At 38.5% G+C, this 20605-nt stretch overlaps 1 protein-coding gene across 1 annotated transcript; it reads left to right on the top strand.

Annotated features, from left to right (window-relative positions):
• Positions 1-1210: 1210 nt before the first annotated feature.
• Positions 1211-19199, top strand: shoc2 (SHOC2 leucine rich repeat scaffold protein). The gene is made up of 9 exons (XM_085459892.1): positions 1211-1288; positions 10426-11468; positions 11976-12113; positions 12215-12345; positions 12498-12686; positions 13438-13560; positions 13869-14006; positions 14272-14389; positions 15399-19199. Exons 2-9 carry the CDS (start codon positions 10802-10804, stop codon positions 15605-15607), a joined length of 1713 nt encoding a protein of 570 aa, XP_085316018.1. The 5' UTR covers positions 1211-1288; positions 10426-10801; the 3' UTR covers positions 15608-19199.
• The last annotated feature ends 1406 nt before the right edge of the window (positions 19200-20605 follow it).

Raw genomic sequence — 20605 nt, 5'->3', positions numbered from 1 at the left:
TCCCCATTATGAAAGCTAACATAAGCATTTTGTCTGCTGCCCTGTTATTGTTTTTGAAGCCAGAAGTTATCATATAGAATGAAAGGGTGGCATTATCAGTCCCATCCATAACTGTGTGGCCTCTGCCCCCTCGCATCACTAGTAAGTTATTGCAGTAACAATCACACTCATGTTAATTATTTGGTTAACAGTAGCTCCGTAGTGGATCTACAGCAATTGCACTAGAAATGGTTTTGTGGGGCATGGGCTTATGCAATTCGGAATGTTTGGATTAACCCCCATATGTCTAAATTAGACTAAAAAAGAGGCAATTTTTTAGCTTGTGCAACAAGGTTTAAAAGCATGAGCTCAGTCAAAGATTGCAAAACAAACTGCAGCCTTTATATATTCTGGATTCACAAGTATCCTAGTGTTTGGTGAGTTCATTAACCCATTTCTGCAGAGAAAGTCTCTCATATATTGTGCACTAAGCCATAACTACAGATATTTTTGCACCTTTATAGCTCTGACTATATTTCTCTGTGATTGTACCATGCTTGTATTGTTTATTATGCAGATGGGTTCATGATGTGGTTTAAATTAGATTGCTGATGCTTGAATCTGTCTTGTATTTGTAAAGGTGGCCCAGTGTATAGGTTATAATTATAGAATTGCCTGTTGTAGTACTGTTTTAAATGTACATTGAACAATTTTATTTATTCATTGGATTTTATTTTGCATCTATTTTGCAAGTCTACACATTTTGCTGTGTGTATTTTAACATGGGAGCGAATAACTTTTGGACACAGCCCCAAGTGGTTGCAGGTTTTTTTTTTTTTTTTACACTTATGAGGGGGCGTTTTCAGGAGGGGGCGTTTTCAGGAGCTGAAAACTCAGAAAACTTTCATAAGTGTAAAAAAAGAAGAAGAGACATGACATAAATTAGAAAACAAATCCGCTTGCTTTTTTAAGGACATTCATCTCTTTTTAGTTGTAGAATGTATTTGCACAGTTTTACAGTTAATAAAAGTCAGAGATTTGTATGAGTTCGTTTTCTTTTTTAATTTTCTTTTCAATACATTGTTTTAATGCTCCGGTTTGTAATCAATCATTATTATTGTCTCAGATTGATTTTCACAGATAAATGTTTGTAAAATAATGGACGTTTGATTGCATTTCAAAGTCTCGTGATAACATTGGTTAGGCGTGTGAATGACGCAGTTTGGTGACCGGGGGAGGGAGGGGAGCAGAGCAGCAGTGTAGGAAAAGAGGAGGAAGCAGCAAGGATGGCGGAGTCACACCTCTGAAGGTAAAGCAGTTATTTTAGTACATTAACATTGGACGTTTTTATCCCCACAGCACGGTAACGCATTGCTCTAGATGTAACGTACTTGTCAGCCTCTCGTTAAGGCGTGTGTAACAGCGATGTGTCATTTTGCGGTGGCGAGTACGAACGCACTCTTTTGTTCAGCTTCGGAATGGCCGCTGTTTTTCACTGTTTTCTTTTTTCTCGGCTCATATTCACAACGGGAACGGCGCTTAGATTCAGCGTTACAGGTTGTCGGCTCTTCTGTGGCCTTGCGTGGCTGCTCGGGTCGGGATATCAGCTGCCTTCACGCCTTCACAGGATGTTCTCTTTGGGTATCTGCTACCCGTATGCACTCAGCTGGCTACAGCAGAGATTTCCCCCCCTTCGGTCGGGTCGGTCTACGTCCGACAGCCGCTCCGCTCGGGCCTGCGTTACACACACACACACACACACACACACACACACACACACACACACACACACACACACACACACACACACACCTCTGCTAATGATTAAGCTAAGCGCTGGGTGTGAGTATTAAGGGCAAATCTCGACACCCTCTCTGCACGGTCTAGCAAACACCCACCAATGGTCCTTTATTTCATTATGTGCTAATGACAGCTGTTTTGATTTTCCTTGTTTGGGGAAAAAAAAGTACCGTTAGCTTGTAAGCTAAGTTGCTCGCTAGCTGACGGTAGCAATTTAGCAGTCTGGTTTAACTGACGTTTGCCGTGCCGTTGACGCTCAGCTTAGCTGTTTTTATTTCCTGCCTTGTTGTCAGTCGTCTTAGCAGGTTGCAGTTTCTCCCAGTTTAGAAAAGACTTTGAGACGTGTATTATATGTCTTAGTTTTATAAGTGGCTTAGCTAACAGAAGACATTTTAGCTTACTCGAGTTGGTTTACGACAAATAGTTGTCTAGCTTGTGCAGTTAGGTTAACAGTCACAACGTAGCATTATTAGCGTCAAGGTGTTACACTCACATTACTGATAATACACTGTCATACCCATATTAGGTGTTCATATCATGGAAATTGGGTGATATTGAAATGCGACTTCTCGACCTGGTAGCTACCGTTTCTGTCGGTAGTCTGTTTCCAGGGGTTTGCCATTTGCACACGTAGCCTACATGACCCCCCTCAACCTAGTGGGGTCATGTGGAGTTCTGTTTAGTGGCAACAGCGATAGCTGCCACCTCACCCCTGTTGTGCAATTTTGCGTCCTTCTATCATACGGAGATTCTATATTGACAGGCCTCAACTTACTGTGAAGTACCAGCAAGCAGATGACTGAATATTTCTTGAATCTGACTCTGAAACATTTCTTTGCTTCGGACGTGCTTTATTGCATTCTCTAATTAGCTGATATATCGGCACATGTATCATCTGATCCTAAAGGGATTATAATGGACAAACAAGGGAGAACAGTTCCACTCATGCCTGAATGTACTGACATTAGCAGATGGGCCCAAGATATCCTTAATGGATAACTTCATTAGTCTATGTGGGAAGTTCAAATAGCACTTTATGGTGGTGTTGTGGTTGTGTTGATGGACAAATGCATTAGCTTTTTCTGCAAAACCTTGCTTGAGTTCAGCCTCATATTTACATTGGCTAAACAAGTAGTTTCAGCTTACACACAGTCACACATGAGCATATCAGTCAGTTGTGAAGGGTGATCTAAAGGCTCATCCATAATTTACCGTTCTGGTCAAACAGGCTTGGCTGAGTAGTTGCATAATTTCACATGAGTTATGTCCTTTGTTGACTTATTAGGTTTTCCAGTCATACGTATCTAGTTAAAATTGTCTTTCTTTTGTGGATTTTGTAGGGTTTAGCTAAGTAGTTGAACGATTGCTTAGATGGGGTTGTAGGCTTACTGCAATGTTAACACCCACTGGGCCATGTTTGCGTAGCAGGAGCAAGTCTGTTTGAGTTTATCCTTGGTACACTAGACTTTCTTGGTCTGACTAAGCACACCCAATACCACAGCATTAACAGTAACCTAGTTCTGACAACCGACCAAACCTTTTCCGTATGTGTGTGGTGTCTTCAGGTTGAACAGTCCCCCAAGAATTATGTTGTCATTTTACATGTTCTATGGCTTTTTCTTAGACTTCAGTATGTGTACAACATGTTTAGAATGAGGTGTAAAATAATAACAATAATCTCTGTGTATACTAGAGCCTTGGGGCTTACAGATGAGCCAAGTAAGGTTTCACTATGAGGATTAAGCCTGGGATATAGAACCTTTTGGTTACACATAACTCAGACCACATAACAACATATTAATTGCTAACCTGGTTATGATTTGTCTGTTTTCAGTGTCTGCTTCCTGAATATAAATGCACTTTTTTCCCCCCTGTTGTTTAAGAACAAATGAACCCTTATCCAAGTCTTTTTAGAAAGAGATTGTCTGCTGTAATGTGTTTATATTAACACAAAGGTACTATAGTGAGCCATGGGGTAACAGATGCTAAAAAAAACTAGCTAGCTTATTGCTAACTGCTGACTGGGAAATTATGGCTCAGCAGGAAATCTGCTCTGTAGCTACATCATAACCACAAACCCTTCTGAAACTCTACACCATAACCTGACGTGTACCTTCCTAGAAATGTAACTACACTTTGCGTCGATGCAGCAATATCTCTTGTGCATTTCTGGCTACTTTTTCACCGCAGGTTTTATATTTATCATTGAGAGAATAACAATCATTGTCTCAGTAATAAAAAATAATAAGCATAACATCAATATAAGGAGTCACAGATTTCAGCAAATTGCTGGATGTAGATTACTGAAACTATCAGAACTGATGTGAGGGAATGTTCAAAGTGCAAAATTAGAGTGATGCACATAGAGCAGAAAAGTTACACTGATCATTCTACATGGTGTCTGAGTTTCTTTACTTTTAGGAGCACCTTGGGGGACCTGTTGTTGTGACTTAGCATTATTTAAATACAATTAGGTTGACTTGGATAGGATAGGACATTGTCTTACATGCTAAACCAGCTGAAGACCTACTCTGATATTAGTTTACAGTGGAGTGTTTTAATTTATGTAATATTTATTGTAATAAGCCTTAATAATATGTATATAATTTCTTCTGAGAGATGAGTTTAAATGTTATTTGTTGAGAAAGTTTATGTTGAAAAAAAGATTTCAAGTAACAGCAGTTTTCTCTAGATATCACTGATCTTTTTTTCATTCAATAAGATGACCTTATTTGATAAGTTATTTTTCTTTTTGGTGCAAAATGAGATTTCAGGCATATCAACACTGCCAGAAATGTTATCTTAAGGTGGAGTCAGTTTGCTATCAGTGTGTGATTCAAATGGTTCAAGTTGGCAATTGCATGCAATCTTTTTATGCTAATACAACAATTAACTGTGATAAATGGTCAAAAATCAAATATCTATTGCTATCACATATTTGTATCATTTATCAGAAATTCATATTGAACTGCTACATTTACACTCAACAACTTTCCTAATAAAAAGGATTATAACCAGAATACATCCAGCTCAAAGCCAGCTGAGTCGAGTCTCCTGGAAACGCATTCAGACTGGTGGTAACATATTGGCAATGTGTCTGCATTTATAGCTTAGAAATTATTTGCAAACCTTTAGCAGTCTCACTTGAGTGATTGCAGTAAGTCTAAGTAAGACTGTGACTGTTTGCAGAAAGGTTGCCTCCTATCTGGCCACCTGTGCAGTTGCCTTGCGATCAAAAGTGGTTGTGATTGTGAAACACTCTCAAAATCTGAGCAACCATTCAGACACTACAGTATGCAAAAAAAAAATTGATGCCATCACCAATTTTAGTAGATGCAGTGAGGTTGCTATCCTATTTTTACTTGTGAGTGAGCTGTTAGCTTGTTCTGAATTAGGAGGTAGCTTTGTCAAGCTGAGTGTGTTCAGATTTGTTTCCTTGTAGTTTCCTTGTAACAAAATGTAATATTGTTGGGCTAAAATTATCTCAGGATTGGTGGTGCACAAGAGTATTTTAATTTCTGTAATACATTATTGATATTTGGTGTCCCTGTATCGATAGGGTATTGGCAGTCGAAATATCAAAATCTCTCATATTTGTGTCAGTTTTTCTCCCACCCGTATTGGCTATAGCATATCCCCACTTGAAAGGTTGGTGTCACATATTGTCAGTCTTTAGTATTTGAATATATGTATTGCTGTTAGATTCTATTTATCATCATTTATCATTGTGCAGGAACCTAGCCAAGTGAGGGGCTTTTGAATGCTGCCTGCTAGAGCCAATGTTAAAATGATCCAAATTGAGCAGGACTCCAGTATTTATAGCCAACCATTACATTCATGCAAATAGGGACTTGCCTTAACCTAGTGGCTGAATATCTTGAATCTGTGGTTGTTCAACAGCGCTCTTACCTGTTGGTGCTTCTTCTTAATGTGTTCTGTTATTATCCTTCTGAAGTGATAATGTATTTGCTCATTTAAATATTAAGCCACTTAGTGATTTTTACAGAAACCACTGCATTTATTTGACACATACAAATCATAATACCCTTGTTTTGCTTAGGGAAATGTTTTACTGTCATTGCTACTGACAATGATGATACGATAATCACAAATTCAGGGTTTATCCTGCATACAAAGAATTTTGGTCCCACCAGAGAGGTTTTGGTCACTCCCAAAGGAAATGCTCCAGGATTTGAATAAAAATATTTTTGACCGTTTCATTCATTGAAGCATAAAATGCATTCTAGTTGATCAGATTGCCATAAATGAGACACAGTCTTTGCCTTATCTATGAGGCAACTGTTCTTTGGTGCTTAGTCCCAAGGACAAATTAAGCAGAATACCTATGAAATAAAAGTATATTTCTCCTTAGTTGACTGTATTCAGGTAAAATCAAGTGGAGCAAAGCTCAAAGGGAGGGGACAACATTGCTTTTCTCTCTTGGCTTCATTTTCGTTTTCTTTTACTTTTGTATGTAGCCTAAATGTTGGTCTTATGGAGCCAGGAGTTGCCCTAATCTCTTTCTTGTGCTTCAACTATATCAGCAAGAGACCAGCCAGTGCCTCGGACACGACTAACTCCACTATCAGCAGCAGAGCTTGTGGCATTCTGACCTTTGTCATCATATTCAGGATTGTTTTGGCAGCTGTCTTCCAAAAATTTGGGGTTGATATTGGTTCATTTTTGGATTAAGGAGCATCCACAGTTGTACTGGAATTTCATTTCCAGTAATGTGACAAGTTACCTTAAACTCTTTTTTTTATCGGCACACACATGGTGAACCAAAAAAAGCAAAGGAGTGGAGAAAAATCAGAGAAAGTTTTCTCCATTCATTTGGATGTAGCAGGAGAAATGTTTTGTTACACATTCACGTGACTTCTTCAGTCTCAGTTCACTGTAGGTTTCCCTAACCTTATAAACAGTACTTTCGCATAATGACGAAAACTAGCACCACTGACTAACAGTGAGCCATGAGCTCAGTTTCACGATCATTACTATGCAAATAGTCGTGACCACTGATCAATGCTCATGTCTACCATTCACAGAGACGAGAGAAACAGATTTAAATGAAAGCAGAATGCATTGGACTCTTAACTGCACTGATTTGAAATCAGTGTGCATATTGTGTGCATAACATACAACAACTCTTATAAGTCTATAACTGCATTCAAATCTATACAGATGATTTTTTTTTTAACTTGCAGTTTGTTATAGCCATAAAGAAGTAAAAGGACAGGTACGGAGAGTACAACCATAAAAGGAAGTTGCTTGCACAGTTTGGTTTACATTGCTCTAGGAGTTGGACTGGCCTGGGTATTCTCATTTTCTTTAAATATGTAGTACACAGGTATGCCTGTTAGAGACAGTATTAGCTGTTTAACTTATTTATGACAGGGAAAAAGAGCAGTGGATACATCATTTTATTATTTACAGAAACACACTACAAGGCTTTCTCTCATGTAAGGGGTGCTACTATTGACCAAACATTTCTTTTACCCAAAAGGTCATATGACCTGTTGTTGTGGGAACTTCATGCTTTGAAAACCACTTCTAAAGATTACTCTCAGCAGTCCTAACCTTTTCACTTAGCTCTGATCCTGAGCCAAACCTGCCTCTCTTTTTGCTGCAGCTTAGCCTGTACTAGTGCTGGAGAGCTTACACAGTCATCAAGGTGCACCAGCAAGAGGCTAAACAGAGACGGCTGCCAGAGAGAGGCTGTCTTAGTTTGTCACATAAAGATCCAAAGGACTGTGTTTTGTCTGGGAGTATTTGAGACAAGTACCACACATGTATATTCTTTAACATCCGTTCTTGTTTGCTCTGGACATCTAGGGCATAAGTATTGCCTCAGGAGTCAATATGATCATTTCGTTGTAAATTTTGTATGGGGTGGTTAAGTGGGGTGTTAGACTTAGAACAATGCAATGTTTGTTTTGTAGTTGGTGTGAGGTTATGCTTGAGTGAATTAAACAGATTTCTTGATCTGGCAGAGCACACTCAATATCTTAATTATAATGACAGCATATGAAACCTGTTTTTTTAAGGAAGAATATTGTCAGTGTATCTTGTTTAAATGCCAGTGAAACACAATAAGAGAAACATGTTCCGGCAGTTTTCTAGCAATGTCGCATGTTCAGTACAACAATGAGTCTACTATAAGTAGTTAACTTAAGTGGGTAGATATCAGCTGAACAGCTAAAACGGTATAAAGTCAACCTTTGCTGACTCTTGACTTGTTAACCGTAGAGCTGTAGTAGCATCCATCATCCTCCCCCCCTTGAATAAAACATTTCACCTATCTTACCCATCTCGCCTGACCTCTATTCCATACCCTTCTCACACAGCTGAGTTTTTCCACTGACAGAAAAACCAGATGAAGAAAAAAGTCACAGCTCCAATCACATAAGTTGAGAGACTGGTCTGCAATCTCCCGGTAACCAGTTATGTCTGATAAAAGATACAGAGGAGGTGGGTGGAGGGTTGCTCAACCGGTTTTGACTGGTTGCGTGAGGTTTCTGTGAAATTGACTAAGTATTCCTTACCATTGGCAAGTGGTTTCAGGAGGCTGCTTGCTGCTATCGCCAAGTGAAATTGGTTGCAAAGAGCTATACGGTGCTGCACTGAAACCCTCTGTGCAATTGCTTTGGTCAGTAGGTTGCTGTGGTCACTTGTAGTTTGTATGAAATACACAAATATGTCTGAAAACATTTGCTGACCTTCAAGCGGTTGTGAAAGTGTGATACAAACTCGAAATGGACAGTTTTTTTCATTTAAAATAAAAGTCCTTAACACTAGGGCTGCCACAAACGATTATTTTGATAGTCGACTAGTCACCGATTATTTTTGCGATTAGTCGACTAATCAGATCATCATCCATTGAACGTAAAAGTACAGCTTATTGCACCAGCAGCATCTGCTCTTATATAACTATCATTAGCTTACAGCTTTAAGTGTTTAAGGTCTGTGCTAACTAAAAATAAAGACAAGATGATAGTTAATTGAATTCTAATTAAATGTGCAGATTGTTTCGGTGGAGTTTAATAAACTCAGCCGATTTACTCAGGAACAAATAAAATACTGAAAAAAGCCAAACAATAACATTTTTAAGTTATCTAAGTGACTTGTATATGTTTAACCTGAGTAGGGCGGTGGGTTTGAAAACGATCTGCCGGGAGTCCGGTGCTCTCATGGCCCCCGGCTAGCTATCGAGCTAGTGGGTAACAGACGCCTCTGAAAACGTCGGAGCGCTTTTGAAAATATGTGGTGTCTTGATAAACTGAGCAGATATTTGAGGTTTACACAGCTACATTCTCGCCTGAAAATATGTTAAACGTTTATTTTGTGACCCAGAAAGAATAATAAGAGTAATATTAAAACTAACTAGCTGCCGCCATTGTTGACAACTGCGCTGGGCCGCGCTATGAATTCTGGGACACAGTTTCTTCTTCTTCGGGGTTTAACGGCAGCTGGCATCCTTGTACATGCAGTGCTGCCATCTTCTGTTTCAGTCCGTTATTACACTCTTAAATCCTGCTACTTATTCCTGCTTTTGTGATCTTACAAAGCTTCAAATGACGCGTCGACTATTAAATCAGTCGTCGACGATTTTGATAGTCGACGTAATCGTGACTAGTCGACTAATCGTGGCAGCCCTACTTAACACTCAAACCACCATGTTTCAAAAATTGCAACTTTTTACTTTGAGGGTGAGTGGTCTGAATTTCCTATTTGTATTACACTCGTTAACAGCAGCAACCTGCTAGTGATCAAATCAATCACCCTCTTTTCAGTTCTTGCAAATTCACACACTGGCAGCCAGCAGCCTGTTGTCAGACGGTCTGGGAATACACGCTTCTCCCTAGCAGCCAGATGTTTTCAGGGGATCACTGCCTGGTTTCTAGACCTAGATGACTAAGGCCTAATGAGATAAGATAGAAGAGCATCTCAGTAGTCACATTAAGCTCTAATTCAAAAATCAGTACGGCGGTCAGAAATATCCTCCTGTTTTCGGTCAGTAGATGATGATGGTTCGCTACAGCTGCTTCACTCACATTAATTTCGTGCCTTTGCAAACCCAGACATCTCTGTGTTGCATGTGTTGATTCTATGGAGAAATGATAGTGAAGGCAGATCCAATTTATTAAACTTTCATAATGATGATAATGGTAATAATGATTTAATGCATTAAAGAGGAAATGCAATAAAAATTACCTATGCTATCGCCGCTCATTTTTACAATCTTTGATCTCGACATTGTCATATATCAGCACAATTCTAAGGAGCATGTTTACATTTTATTCTCTTTTTTTTCTCAGTTTTCATATACACATATTCTGATCTTTGCCCACTACAAGAGGACTAAAGATTTATTTTAAATGGTAATGAGAACTGCATTCTTTTAGTAGGAAACACTTTTAAGATTCATCATCAGAGTAGAAAATATTTCTAAACATTTTGTTCTTAGAAGTTCTTTCAAAAAGGGGTATTTCTTTTTGTCAGAACTGCCAGGAAAGAGTTAAAAGAAACAAAAATTGTGTGAGAAAGTGACTGACAGCTAGTTAAAATTTACTGTCAAAATCCAAAGTGTTATATTTGTAAAGTGTAAAAATTGCCAATTTAAACAAAATTTCTGTTTTTCTCCCACAGCAAACGTCGAAGGAATTTTAAAAGAAAAAAACAAACCTTCATTAACCTTTGCAACGGGAAAGAGCTTCCATCCGAAGGTCCTGGGATCGTGTGCTGTTCAAACACTTAAGCATGTGGCCTATGGATGCCACAATCCAGCTACTTCAAAGGATTTTTTCTCCCATGGCATTTTAACAAAGGGACAAAGTATCATAAGTATCCAAAAAGTCTTTGGATCCAAAGGCCTTTATTCCAAGGGTAATTGTAAATGTGTGGGCCTGCACAGGAATGTGTTTTTTAAAAGCCTCTTTGGCTGTCTGTCCTGTTTTTTTGGAATAAGTGACCTGACAAGAGAGACTCCCATGAGCAATCTTGTAGGTTCCCCGATAACGTCGACATGAGTAGTACTTTAGGTAAAGATAAAGAAACGAAAGAAAAGGACCCCAAAGGTGGTCCGGCCGGCTTAGTGAAGGATGGGGGCAAAGACCCGAAGACCAAAGGGAAAGATGCCAAAGAAGGAAAGAAGGACACCAGCAGCTCAACACCAGGTGTTGCCTTCTCCGTTGACAATACGATAAAGCGGCCAAACCCAGCAACAGGTACACGCAAGAAGTCCAGTAATGCAGAGGTGATCAAAGAGCTTAACAAATGTCGGGAGGAGAATTCGACGAGACTGGATTTGTCCAAGCGGTCCATTCACACTCTGCCCACTTCCATTAAGGAGTTGACACAGTTGACTGAACTCTACCTATACAGCAATAAGCTGCAGAGCCTGCCAGCTGAGGTGGGTTGCCTATCAGGCCTGGTCACTTTGGCCCTCAGTGAGAACTCCCTGACCAGTTTGCCTGACTCCCTGGACTCCCTGAAGAAGCTTCGAATGCTTGACCTCCGACATAACAAGCTAAGAGAGATACCACCAGTCGTCTATCGCTTGACATCTTTGACCACGCTGTACTTGCGCTTCAATCGCATTACAACAGTGGAGAAGGACATCCGAAACCTATCCAAACTCACCATGCTCAGCATTCGTGAGAACAAGATCAAACAGCTACCTGCTGAGATAGGTGAGTAAAATGGAAATGAATTTTTCAGGTGAAGGAAGGACAAAAGACAGCCTTTTTTCACTGACTGTAAGAAGATTCCAGTGTAAGGGAGTGATTGACCATGGATTTGAAATATTTAGCTGTATTAATTTTCAATCAGGGTGTACGTTGTGATGGCCATTTTTTTAATGTATATGATTCTACAACACCCCTATACACAGTCTCCTTCAGCTCCAGCAGTACTACATAGACCATTACTAAATTCCAAAATCCCAAACTAATAACAGCGTTGTAATTGTCAATGTTCTCTCTAACGTACTGTAGTGCATTTAAAAATTGTTGCTGTTAACTTGGCTGTTCCAATTCGGGGGGAAAAAAATCTGTTCTGCACATTTAAATCTGTATTTTAATTCTCTTTATGTGGAATGAGACAAAAGGCTTAGAAGTTGTCAGTGAGGCCAGTGTATAATATTGAAAACACCCTTGTTGAATTAGTAGTTTTTGTATTTTGTATGCATCTTCTTGCAGGGGAGCTATGCAGCCTCATTACTCTGGACGTTGCCCATAACCAGTTGGAACACCTACCGAGGGAGATTGGAAATTGCACACAGATAACTAACCTCGACTTGCAGCACAATGAGCTCTTGGACCTCCCAGAGACTATAGGTAATATAACTACATCATTTGTATTCATCAGTTTGTGAATCCAGCTACATTTAATAATGATACAAAAAGACTGCAAAAAACGTTTTTGGTTACTATTTCAGGAAACTTGGCAAGCATAAATCGCTTAGGTCTGAGGTACAATAGATTGTCAGCTATTCCCAGATCTTTAGCGCTATGTCGAGAACTGGAGGAGCTAAATCTTGAAAACAACAACATTTCAGTGTTGCCAGAGGTAAGTAGACCATGGATTTTTATCACAAATGTAATATGATATGTTTGTGGTCTACTTGTGAATATATCCAGTGTAAAACCCAACCGCATATACCAACAGCCTTGTCCTGCTCATATGATTCCTGCCATGCTACTGTTTCTGTATTTGGCCAGGGTCTGCTGTCAAGTTTGGTCAATCTGACGAGTTTAACACTGGCAAGAAACTGCTTCCAGTCGTACCCTGTGGGTGGGCCATCCCAGTTCTCAACCATTTACTCTCTCAACATGGAGCACAACCGTATCAACAAGATACCCTTTGGCATCTTTTCCAGGGCAAAAGTGTTAAGCAAGCTTAACATGAAGGTATAGTTACACGCTTGTAATACAATATACAATTAATATCTTTTGGTTAAATTATCTCCATTTTATCTGCTGTTGTTTTATTTTTGCCAAAGTCTGGTGGTAGTAAGGTATCACAAGAGGATAAAACGGGTGAATATTAAGCCTGGTTTTTACCGCAGACATATTTGACTTGTCGTAAAAAGAAAGGTCCAGGTGGACAATGGCTCTGTTATTGTCAAGTGTTCCAGTAAGCTGTGACTGTGAGCTAGCATGAGCAATACTAGGAGGCTGAAACTGAGGGAGCTAAATTGAATTTGAACATTATTGAATCTGTGCTGTGACATGTTAAAATATCTTCAGAGAAGAAAAACCACAGGAACATCAGGTATTGAACTGAAGCTTTGTTATACCTGAGCAATATGGAGTCACATACAAAAAGTTATGCACTCCTGTGAATCCATAGAAAATTTTGATATTTAACAAAGCAACAAATCAACATTCTGCACTTTTGGAAAGTTTGCTTTTACAGTAGTTCTAATAAAAGTGAGGTAGAACGATAAAAGTTCATGGAATCATTAAATATATCGAAGTCAAATATCTGTTACGTGGAAAAAAACACACGGTGAGTACTCTTAAAGTGTCATTTCAAAAGAATATGTTTTATTGTAAGAAGCATATCTAATGTAATCCATCAGTCTGCTCACCCTATTTTGTTGACTCACTGAATAGTCAGTTATATTGCTAATAACGCTTTTCCTTTGTCTTCGCTCAGGACAACCAGTTAACAGCACTGCCTTTGGATTTTGGTACATGGACTAGCATGGTTGAACTTAACCTGGCCACCAATCAGCTGACTAAGATCCCAGAGGATATCTGTGGTCTTGCTTCTCTGGAGGTGAGTCTTTCATACATAAATGTTGGGTGATTTTTGATTTTTTTTTTTTGATTTTTTTTTAGTATCTCAGCACAATATCTAAGAGATGATATTTGGTACAGATTTATAATAAATTATGAACATTGGGAACTTATCTTTGAGGCTAGTGATTTATTAAATAAACTCATATCAGCCGCTGTTGCTTTTTCTGGGTTTATTTTTTGGTTTAATTGTGATGTTTAATTGTTTAATTCTGTGAATCATTATATTTAATAGTGCCAAGCTGTCTGATTGTTCCTTATTAAAAAAAACCCTCATTGTCTTCACAGGTGTTAATTTTGTCCAATAATCTTCTCAAGAAGTTACCACATGGTATTGGGAATTTGAGAAAGTTAAGGGAGCTTGACTTGGAGGAAAACAAGTTGGAATGTCTACCTAATGAAATCGCTTATCTGAAAGATTTACAGGTAAGCCTACCATTGCTAAAATTGTCTGGTTGCTCTGATTTCTGTTGTATATGAATCAGAATCAGTTGTTTTAACAATCTTAAAAACTGAGATCCTAATCCTTTATCATAGAAATCACTTTAGTTTTAAGGAGCAGATACAGCACAGCCTGTCTACACATTAGATAATCATCCACAGTTGGTCTCCAGCTGGTAAATGCTGTGGCATACAGTGGAATCAGAAGCCTTTTTACAGTTTCATTGTGCTGTCTCTACCTTCGTTTCAGAAACTGGTGTTGACAAATAATCAGCTGACTATGTTACCCAGAGGAATCGGCCACCTCCTCAACCTGACTCATCTGGGTTTGGGGGAGAACCAGCTGCAACACCTTCCGGAGGAGATTGGTCAGTACTCCTCTTATACCCATTCTGAAAATCTCCTTTATGACAAAGAAAATACATGTAACCATTATTTTTTTCCATAAAGGCTAAGCGTAACCATTAGAGTTCAAGAGCTTAACAGTCCACAGTATGTGCCACCTCTGACCCTTCCTCCCAGTGACTGGACCAATCTGGATAGCTTTGTTAGTGTTGCGTTAAGCCAGAGATTAAAATGAGTGGGGAAAGAAGATAAGGTTAGTGTATTTTTAGAGTGTTTAGGCAGAGAGAAGAAGTAGGTTATAGATGTGGTATAGAGGTATTTGGATTTTCTTTTGAAGCAGTAACAGTGCAACATTTATAGTTTGTAAGACTTAAAATTTGTATAGCTAATGAAGATTGGAGGTTTTGCCCTTACCATCTTAATGGCCATTAATGATTTTTTCTGAGCTTGGTTTAATTTGGCCTTTCTAATATGAATGAATTATGTTGTTGCCCTTCATATTCACTAACATGTGAAGCCTTTCAAAAGGACACTAACTGGCAGTTTGTATTATTACTAGTTGCAGCATTAGGTATCATGATCAGTAAAGTTTATTGCAAAACATTACAAGGAAACCTCTTGCAATATAAATAAAATACTTTTATTCTTGACGTGGTAGTTACTACAGCAGCTTTGCACAGTTTCATTCTTAATAATCCTGGATTATCTTTAACTGCACTTAGGTGCCCTGCTTTTAGCCCAAGTTTATTCTCATTGGCTGTCTCTTTGAACAATAGATTGGTGATGCTGTTTTGCTCAGAGCCAGGGGTGTCTAGCGGAGATGACCAGAACCTAATCTGACCTGAGCTTTTGGCGCGCTGGAATTAATTGCACTTATGCGTACCTCATTTGCTATTTCATGAGTGCTTAAAGTGCATCAAATCTAATATACTAAATAAAGGAGCTATCATTGAAAAAAAATTATTTTATTGACACAGTTTCCCTGGATGACAGTATACGCTTCAACTAACACTGCATAATGTCTGTCCTCAGGCACACTGGAGAACTTGGAGGAACTGTACCTCAACGACAACCCCAACCTGCACAGCCTTCCATTTGAGCTGGCCCTCTGCAGTAAACTGTCCATCATGAGCATAGAGAACTGTCCCCTCACCCATCTGCCACCCCAGATTGTCGCAGGAGGCCCTTCCTTCATCATTCAGTTCCTCAAGATGCAGGGACCATACCGTGCCATGGTCTGAGCCAAGAGCAGCTCAATGCCAGTCCTGATTAACTGCAAACCCTCCACTTGCTCTGCACCCTTTTGCCTGCCCACCCTCATTATGTGTATCATACACTGTAAAGAAAACACACTCGTCACAACAGGTGTCGGTGGGGCAAATAAAAAGAGGATACTGAGGAGGAAAATGTTTCTTTTTATCATCCTTGGGCAGAAGCAAAGCAAACCTTTGGAGACTTGACTTCTGTGTTTCTCCAGTTTATCACGGTCATTTTAGGACGCCAGTCCATCACCCGTAACTCGTCTTTCATTCCGAATCATACAAGAGGAATTATTTCCATCTATTTGCCAAAACTGAAGATATATAAAGTTATATATATTGAGTAACTGTGAGCTAAGTGGCAAGTCTTTCAACCATATAAACCATGCTCCCATTGCCAATGTATTTACGGTAATTACAAGCATCTATTATGTGAGCAAGGATACAATTGTATGCAAAAACAAACAAAAAGTCTTTGGAACTTTTAATTTACTGCTGCTGCCGTGATTTTTAACGTCATCTTGTTATATATTCTTTTGACTCTCCCATTTTTAAAACATTTTTTTAAACCTCATCTTCCCTTGACATAAATTGTGTTAATTGCTTCTTGACTATAGAGAACAAAGGTCTAATGATGGTGTTCTTTTTTTTTTTTTTTTTTTTTTTTTGGCATTTTGTTTTGTTTTCTTTTTTTAACCTTTTAATTTTTTTTTAAATGTGCCTATGTCTAGAGTGAACCAGTGGTTTATTTCTAAACACTGTTGACCACAAGAGTACAAAGACATAAATTATTTCGGTAACTTTTTTTTTTTTTAAATTACTGCTGTTACTTTTTGTTTTTACTTTTTTAGGGTCTTTTTTTAAAATAAATAGCAGCAGGAGATAGTAAATGCATACATAGAGAAATGCCAATCACACATGCTTGAAAAACAGAAGCAACTTGGACTTTTCTCCAAAGCAGGCAGTGCTGTGGGCCCTGTCTATATTGATTTTATGTGACAAAAAGGTATTGAGAAACATCAGCGCATACATAGGTGATGGGATAAATGATGTTTTTATATATTAATACAAATACTGGTTGTTGCCTTGAGTGCAATTTTTAGTTATGTTTACTTGTTTGATATTATCTTCAGTGTTGGGTTGCATAGCTGTCATCCAGTTGATCATTGACCAACATATCAAGCGTTTTTAAAAGACGTTTTGAGCTTCTGGAGCAAGTGGTGAGTGTATGAGAGTTTAAAAAAAAAAAAAAAAAAAGAAGAAAAACATTTATAATAAAACATTGGCCGGTAACTTCTTGAAAGTTCTTTCTTTTTTCTTTTTAAAAGATGTCTTTAATTTTCTGTAGTTTGTTTTCACAGGGTCGAGTTAAGAATCTTAATAGCATCATGCAAACTATTCCCTTGATTTGTATTGATTTGTAACTTAATTTTTTTTAAAGATATCTTTGTTGTCCCACACTGTCCCAGCAATGCTGCTGCTTGTATGCACTTTTTATTTGCATTCTCTATATTAAGACAAAAAAAAAAAATCAGTAGTCTCTCATTGATTATTTTTGAATGGGGGCATTTTGTTTCAGAAGTATTTTATTTGTTAAACGGTTGTAAATTTGTATCAATTAAATATAAATGCTGAGTTTCACTGGCTCAAAATAAATGGTAACTTTCTTTGGGGAAGGTTTTCCTTTCAGTCGCAAAGGAACCTGCTCTCTTGAACTGTAAAAAAAAAAAAAAGGTCTCTGGGTGTGAGACAGTTTTAATATTCACATATCCTGCTTTCTCTGTTGCAAGCATAACAGCTAACTGCAGTTCAAATGAGCCCAGTTTATTTTAAATCAATTTGTTTTGGGGGTTTTTTTGTTTGTTTTTTTTATTCAAAATGATAAAATGTGCTTTCAGTTAGTATTATCTCCTGTGACTGTGCATTTTAAGAATCCAACAAAAGGAAATCAAACCAAACCTTTTTTGTTTCCTTAAGATGTTTTGCATCCCAATTCTATATTCAATCATGGATCTTTTTTTGTATTGACATGTGTGGGCCTACTTTCTCTGCAGCAGCTTGGTGTGTTTTAGTGGGTTGTGTTGGCCACTCTTCTCAACAGGAAGCCCAAGTGACGTGAGCACCACAGCTCACGTTGGAGTTGGGTCGGGTCAGGGTTGGGGGAACAATGAAACGCTGCTTCTAATTTACCAGCAGAACCTGTTGCTGCTTTTCATGGACTTAAACATATGCTGTTCCGAGACAGAGGGAGCCGAGTAGGGCAGGAGAAGGGAAAACGATCCACTCCCAAGAACGATAGAGACTTCACTCGAAAACCTGACAAGGGACAAATCCACTGACCTTTTCGGTTAAGCATCAGGCCCGGTGGTTTTCACACAGATCAAATCGTTCGGACACAACGATGAGACAACACAAGGTGCATATTTGAGCTTAACGCAGTTACAGTACAAGACTGTCGGAAAAAGACAAAAAAAATTGTAAAAAGGGCTTTCTGTGTTCACGCTCAACAACACACCGGAGGCATTGCATTCCTGGGTTTTATATAAAAGCTTTGGAAGTTTCTTTTGTTTTGTGTGTGTATTTACTTTTAGCTGTAAACAATTGTGTGAAAAATGCCTTCAACGAGTACTCAAAAGTGAGATGTGCATTAGGTATGCAGCGTGAGCGCTGTGACCCATTTTTACATTCAGTCTCTCTGTTTTACTTTATTCATGTGCCATTTTGCAAGGCTGAGAATGCCAGGGTATGAAGAGACGAGATGACGGAAGGTGAGGCACGAACTGAGCGGGGCTGATCGAGTGGAGAGCATTTATCAGATCGTGGAATGTAGTTTTAATGTTCTGAGGAGGAGATGGAGATCACCGACCTGTCCATTCAGTTCCAGGTGCTGACTTGTTGCTGCAGGTGGTGATGATGTATTGCGTACTGGTGCATCCAAAATAATTGGAGTATTTTGTTTATTTTTCTATCGTTTGTGATTTTAGGCCATCGAGAGCATCACAGAATCAGTCATTTTGCTCCTTTTGCTTTTTTGTTTCTGGATCATGAGTCATCATTTTCTTGCCTTGTTATTTTGTACAGGAAACAAGCATGTTGAACACATTTGACATGATTTGTCTGGGTCAGAATCGGGCGTTTTTGCATAGAAGATTTCGATTTAGTGGCTATTTGGTGTATCTGCAAATGCTCCCTTTTTGTATATTGCAAAGGGTGTCGAAGCATTGTGTGGCAATGCTTATCCTACTTAATCTACATTGACAAGCAGCCTTAATGGTCTTTTTTTAATGTGTTTGTTTGGCTATTCCTTGTGTCTATGGCCACTGACTGTACTTGATGACAAGCAACTGGTTGTTACAATGTAAATTTGGGTCTAGTTTCTTCTGTCTTATTTTTCCTTTTACTCTGTACAGTAATCTGACGTTATGGTAGGCTCAGTATTACAAAATCTGTAATGTGATGAGTTTTTCAAGAAAACAGAGAGCGCAATGGAAGATGATGCCATTATGCTACCAAGTGGATGTGCATTAGCTTACGTCTCCCTTGTCTTTGGCATTAAAAGGGAATTCCACCAACACTGACTTGCATTGTTATTTTGCGAAAGAACAACGTATTTATTTTTTTTAATATCTTATCTCTGCAGTTATATCAGGTTTAATTCAGGAGTTTTGCAGAGAGACTAAACTTAATTTCTTAAAAATAAATCTATACTGAGACATGTTTGGACATGTTTTCAGAAACACAACAAAAAAATTCCAGGTTTGTTTCCACATGAGGGAACATGGATTCATAATTACTCATCTTTTTTGTATATAAACCGAGTCAGCTTTGGTGGAATGGCCCTTTAATGTGAAGCTGTCCAATCTTTCCCAGTGCATACTTATCTGAATCGCACCCAGCCACTGACACATCCTCCTGTAGTATCTCCATACATTTACTTGACTGCCTTATGTGCACCAAGCAAAACCTTTATGACCGCTTGATTTAATCCACAAAAACAGTCATTTTTTCTTTTATTTCCTTTTTACGCCAGTAAAGAGATGCGGGTCCTTGGACATAACAGATTTTGGATGAGTTGTTTCTTGACTGGACGAGCAGACGCAGACATGACTACCTCTATGTGAGTCTTCATTGCTAACCAGTGACCAAGATCCAGTCTGAGGTGTTTCCACCTGTGTACAGCTGTGTGTTTGAAACAGGAAATCTGGACCAGCAATTAAACAACAGTCTGTTTTACTAAGCACCCCCACCCCCCTCCGATGTTTTATTTGTTTGGATATATATGCCTTTATTAAGCATTATTTGGCAATTGGAAAAGAAGAGAAATACACCGACTCTTGTGCTTGGTTGTAAATGACAAACTTAATCAATGCCGCCCCATTGTAAGAAAATTATTCTGATACCAACTAGCTGCAGAGTACTACTTTGCAAATGAGTGAAAATGACCATGTTTGGTGATGTTCTGTATGTACATACATCTTTTTAACTGTAATAAACTGATAAATATTTACAAATTCATGTGCTTGTATTTAAATTTCACATTTTTTTAGAGTCAGGATCCCCCCCCCCCCCCCCCCCCCCCATTTTTCTATCGTTTTGTTTCCATTTTGTATTCCAGACAGACATCACAGCATGGGAATATTAAGTTAATATTAACGTTTCCCTAATGTTAAAGGGTAACAGTAATCAGAAGTTAAAAGAGACTTGAAATTAATAAGCTGTTTTTTCCCCCACCATGATGAAAAAACATGAGAGCAAATCCAAAACATCCACATGATTTATTAAAGGAAAGTGCAAGTAAAAACTCATCGTGCTTAATCGTCATCAATCATCATGCTCTGAAAATCAAAACTTACTATAGGCTACTCACCTTTAAAACACAACATCAATAATTTCTAAAATAGCAGAAACCAACCAACCAAATAAACACACACAAATTTTTTTTTTATGTAACCACAGTGGCAATTTTAAGAGGTGGTTGTG

This window comes from Copadichromis virginalis, linkage group LG6, assembly GCF_057382275.1.
Source record: "Copadichromis virginalis isolate Kocher_CV1m ecotype Utaka linkage group LG6, C_Virginalis_male_GT1.1, whole genome shotgun sequence".
Lineage (NCBI taxonomy): Eukaryota > Metazoa > Chordata > Actinopteri > Cichliformes > Cichlidae > Copadichromis > Copadichromis virginalis.
This window is presented reverse-complemented; position numbering and strand designations above follow the sequence as displayed.

Coding starts and splice junctions, on each gene's coding strand:
- shoc2 (XM_085459892.1), top strand. CDS start 10,802: ATGAGTAGTACTTTAGGTAAAGATAAAGAAACGAAAGAAAAGGACCCC. Junction 12,687..13,437: donor TAAGCAAGCTTAACATGAAG/GTATAGTTACAC, acceptor GTCTTCGCTCAG/GACAACCAGTTAACAGCACT. Junction 13,561..13,868: donor GTGGTCTTGCTTCTCTGGAG/GTGAGTCTTTCA, acceptor TTGTCTTCACAG/GTGTTAATTTTGTCCAATAA.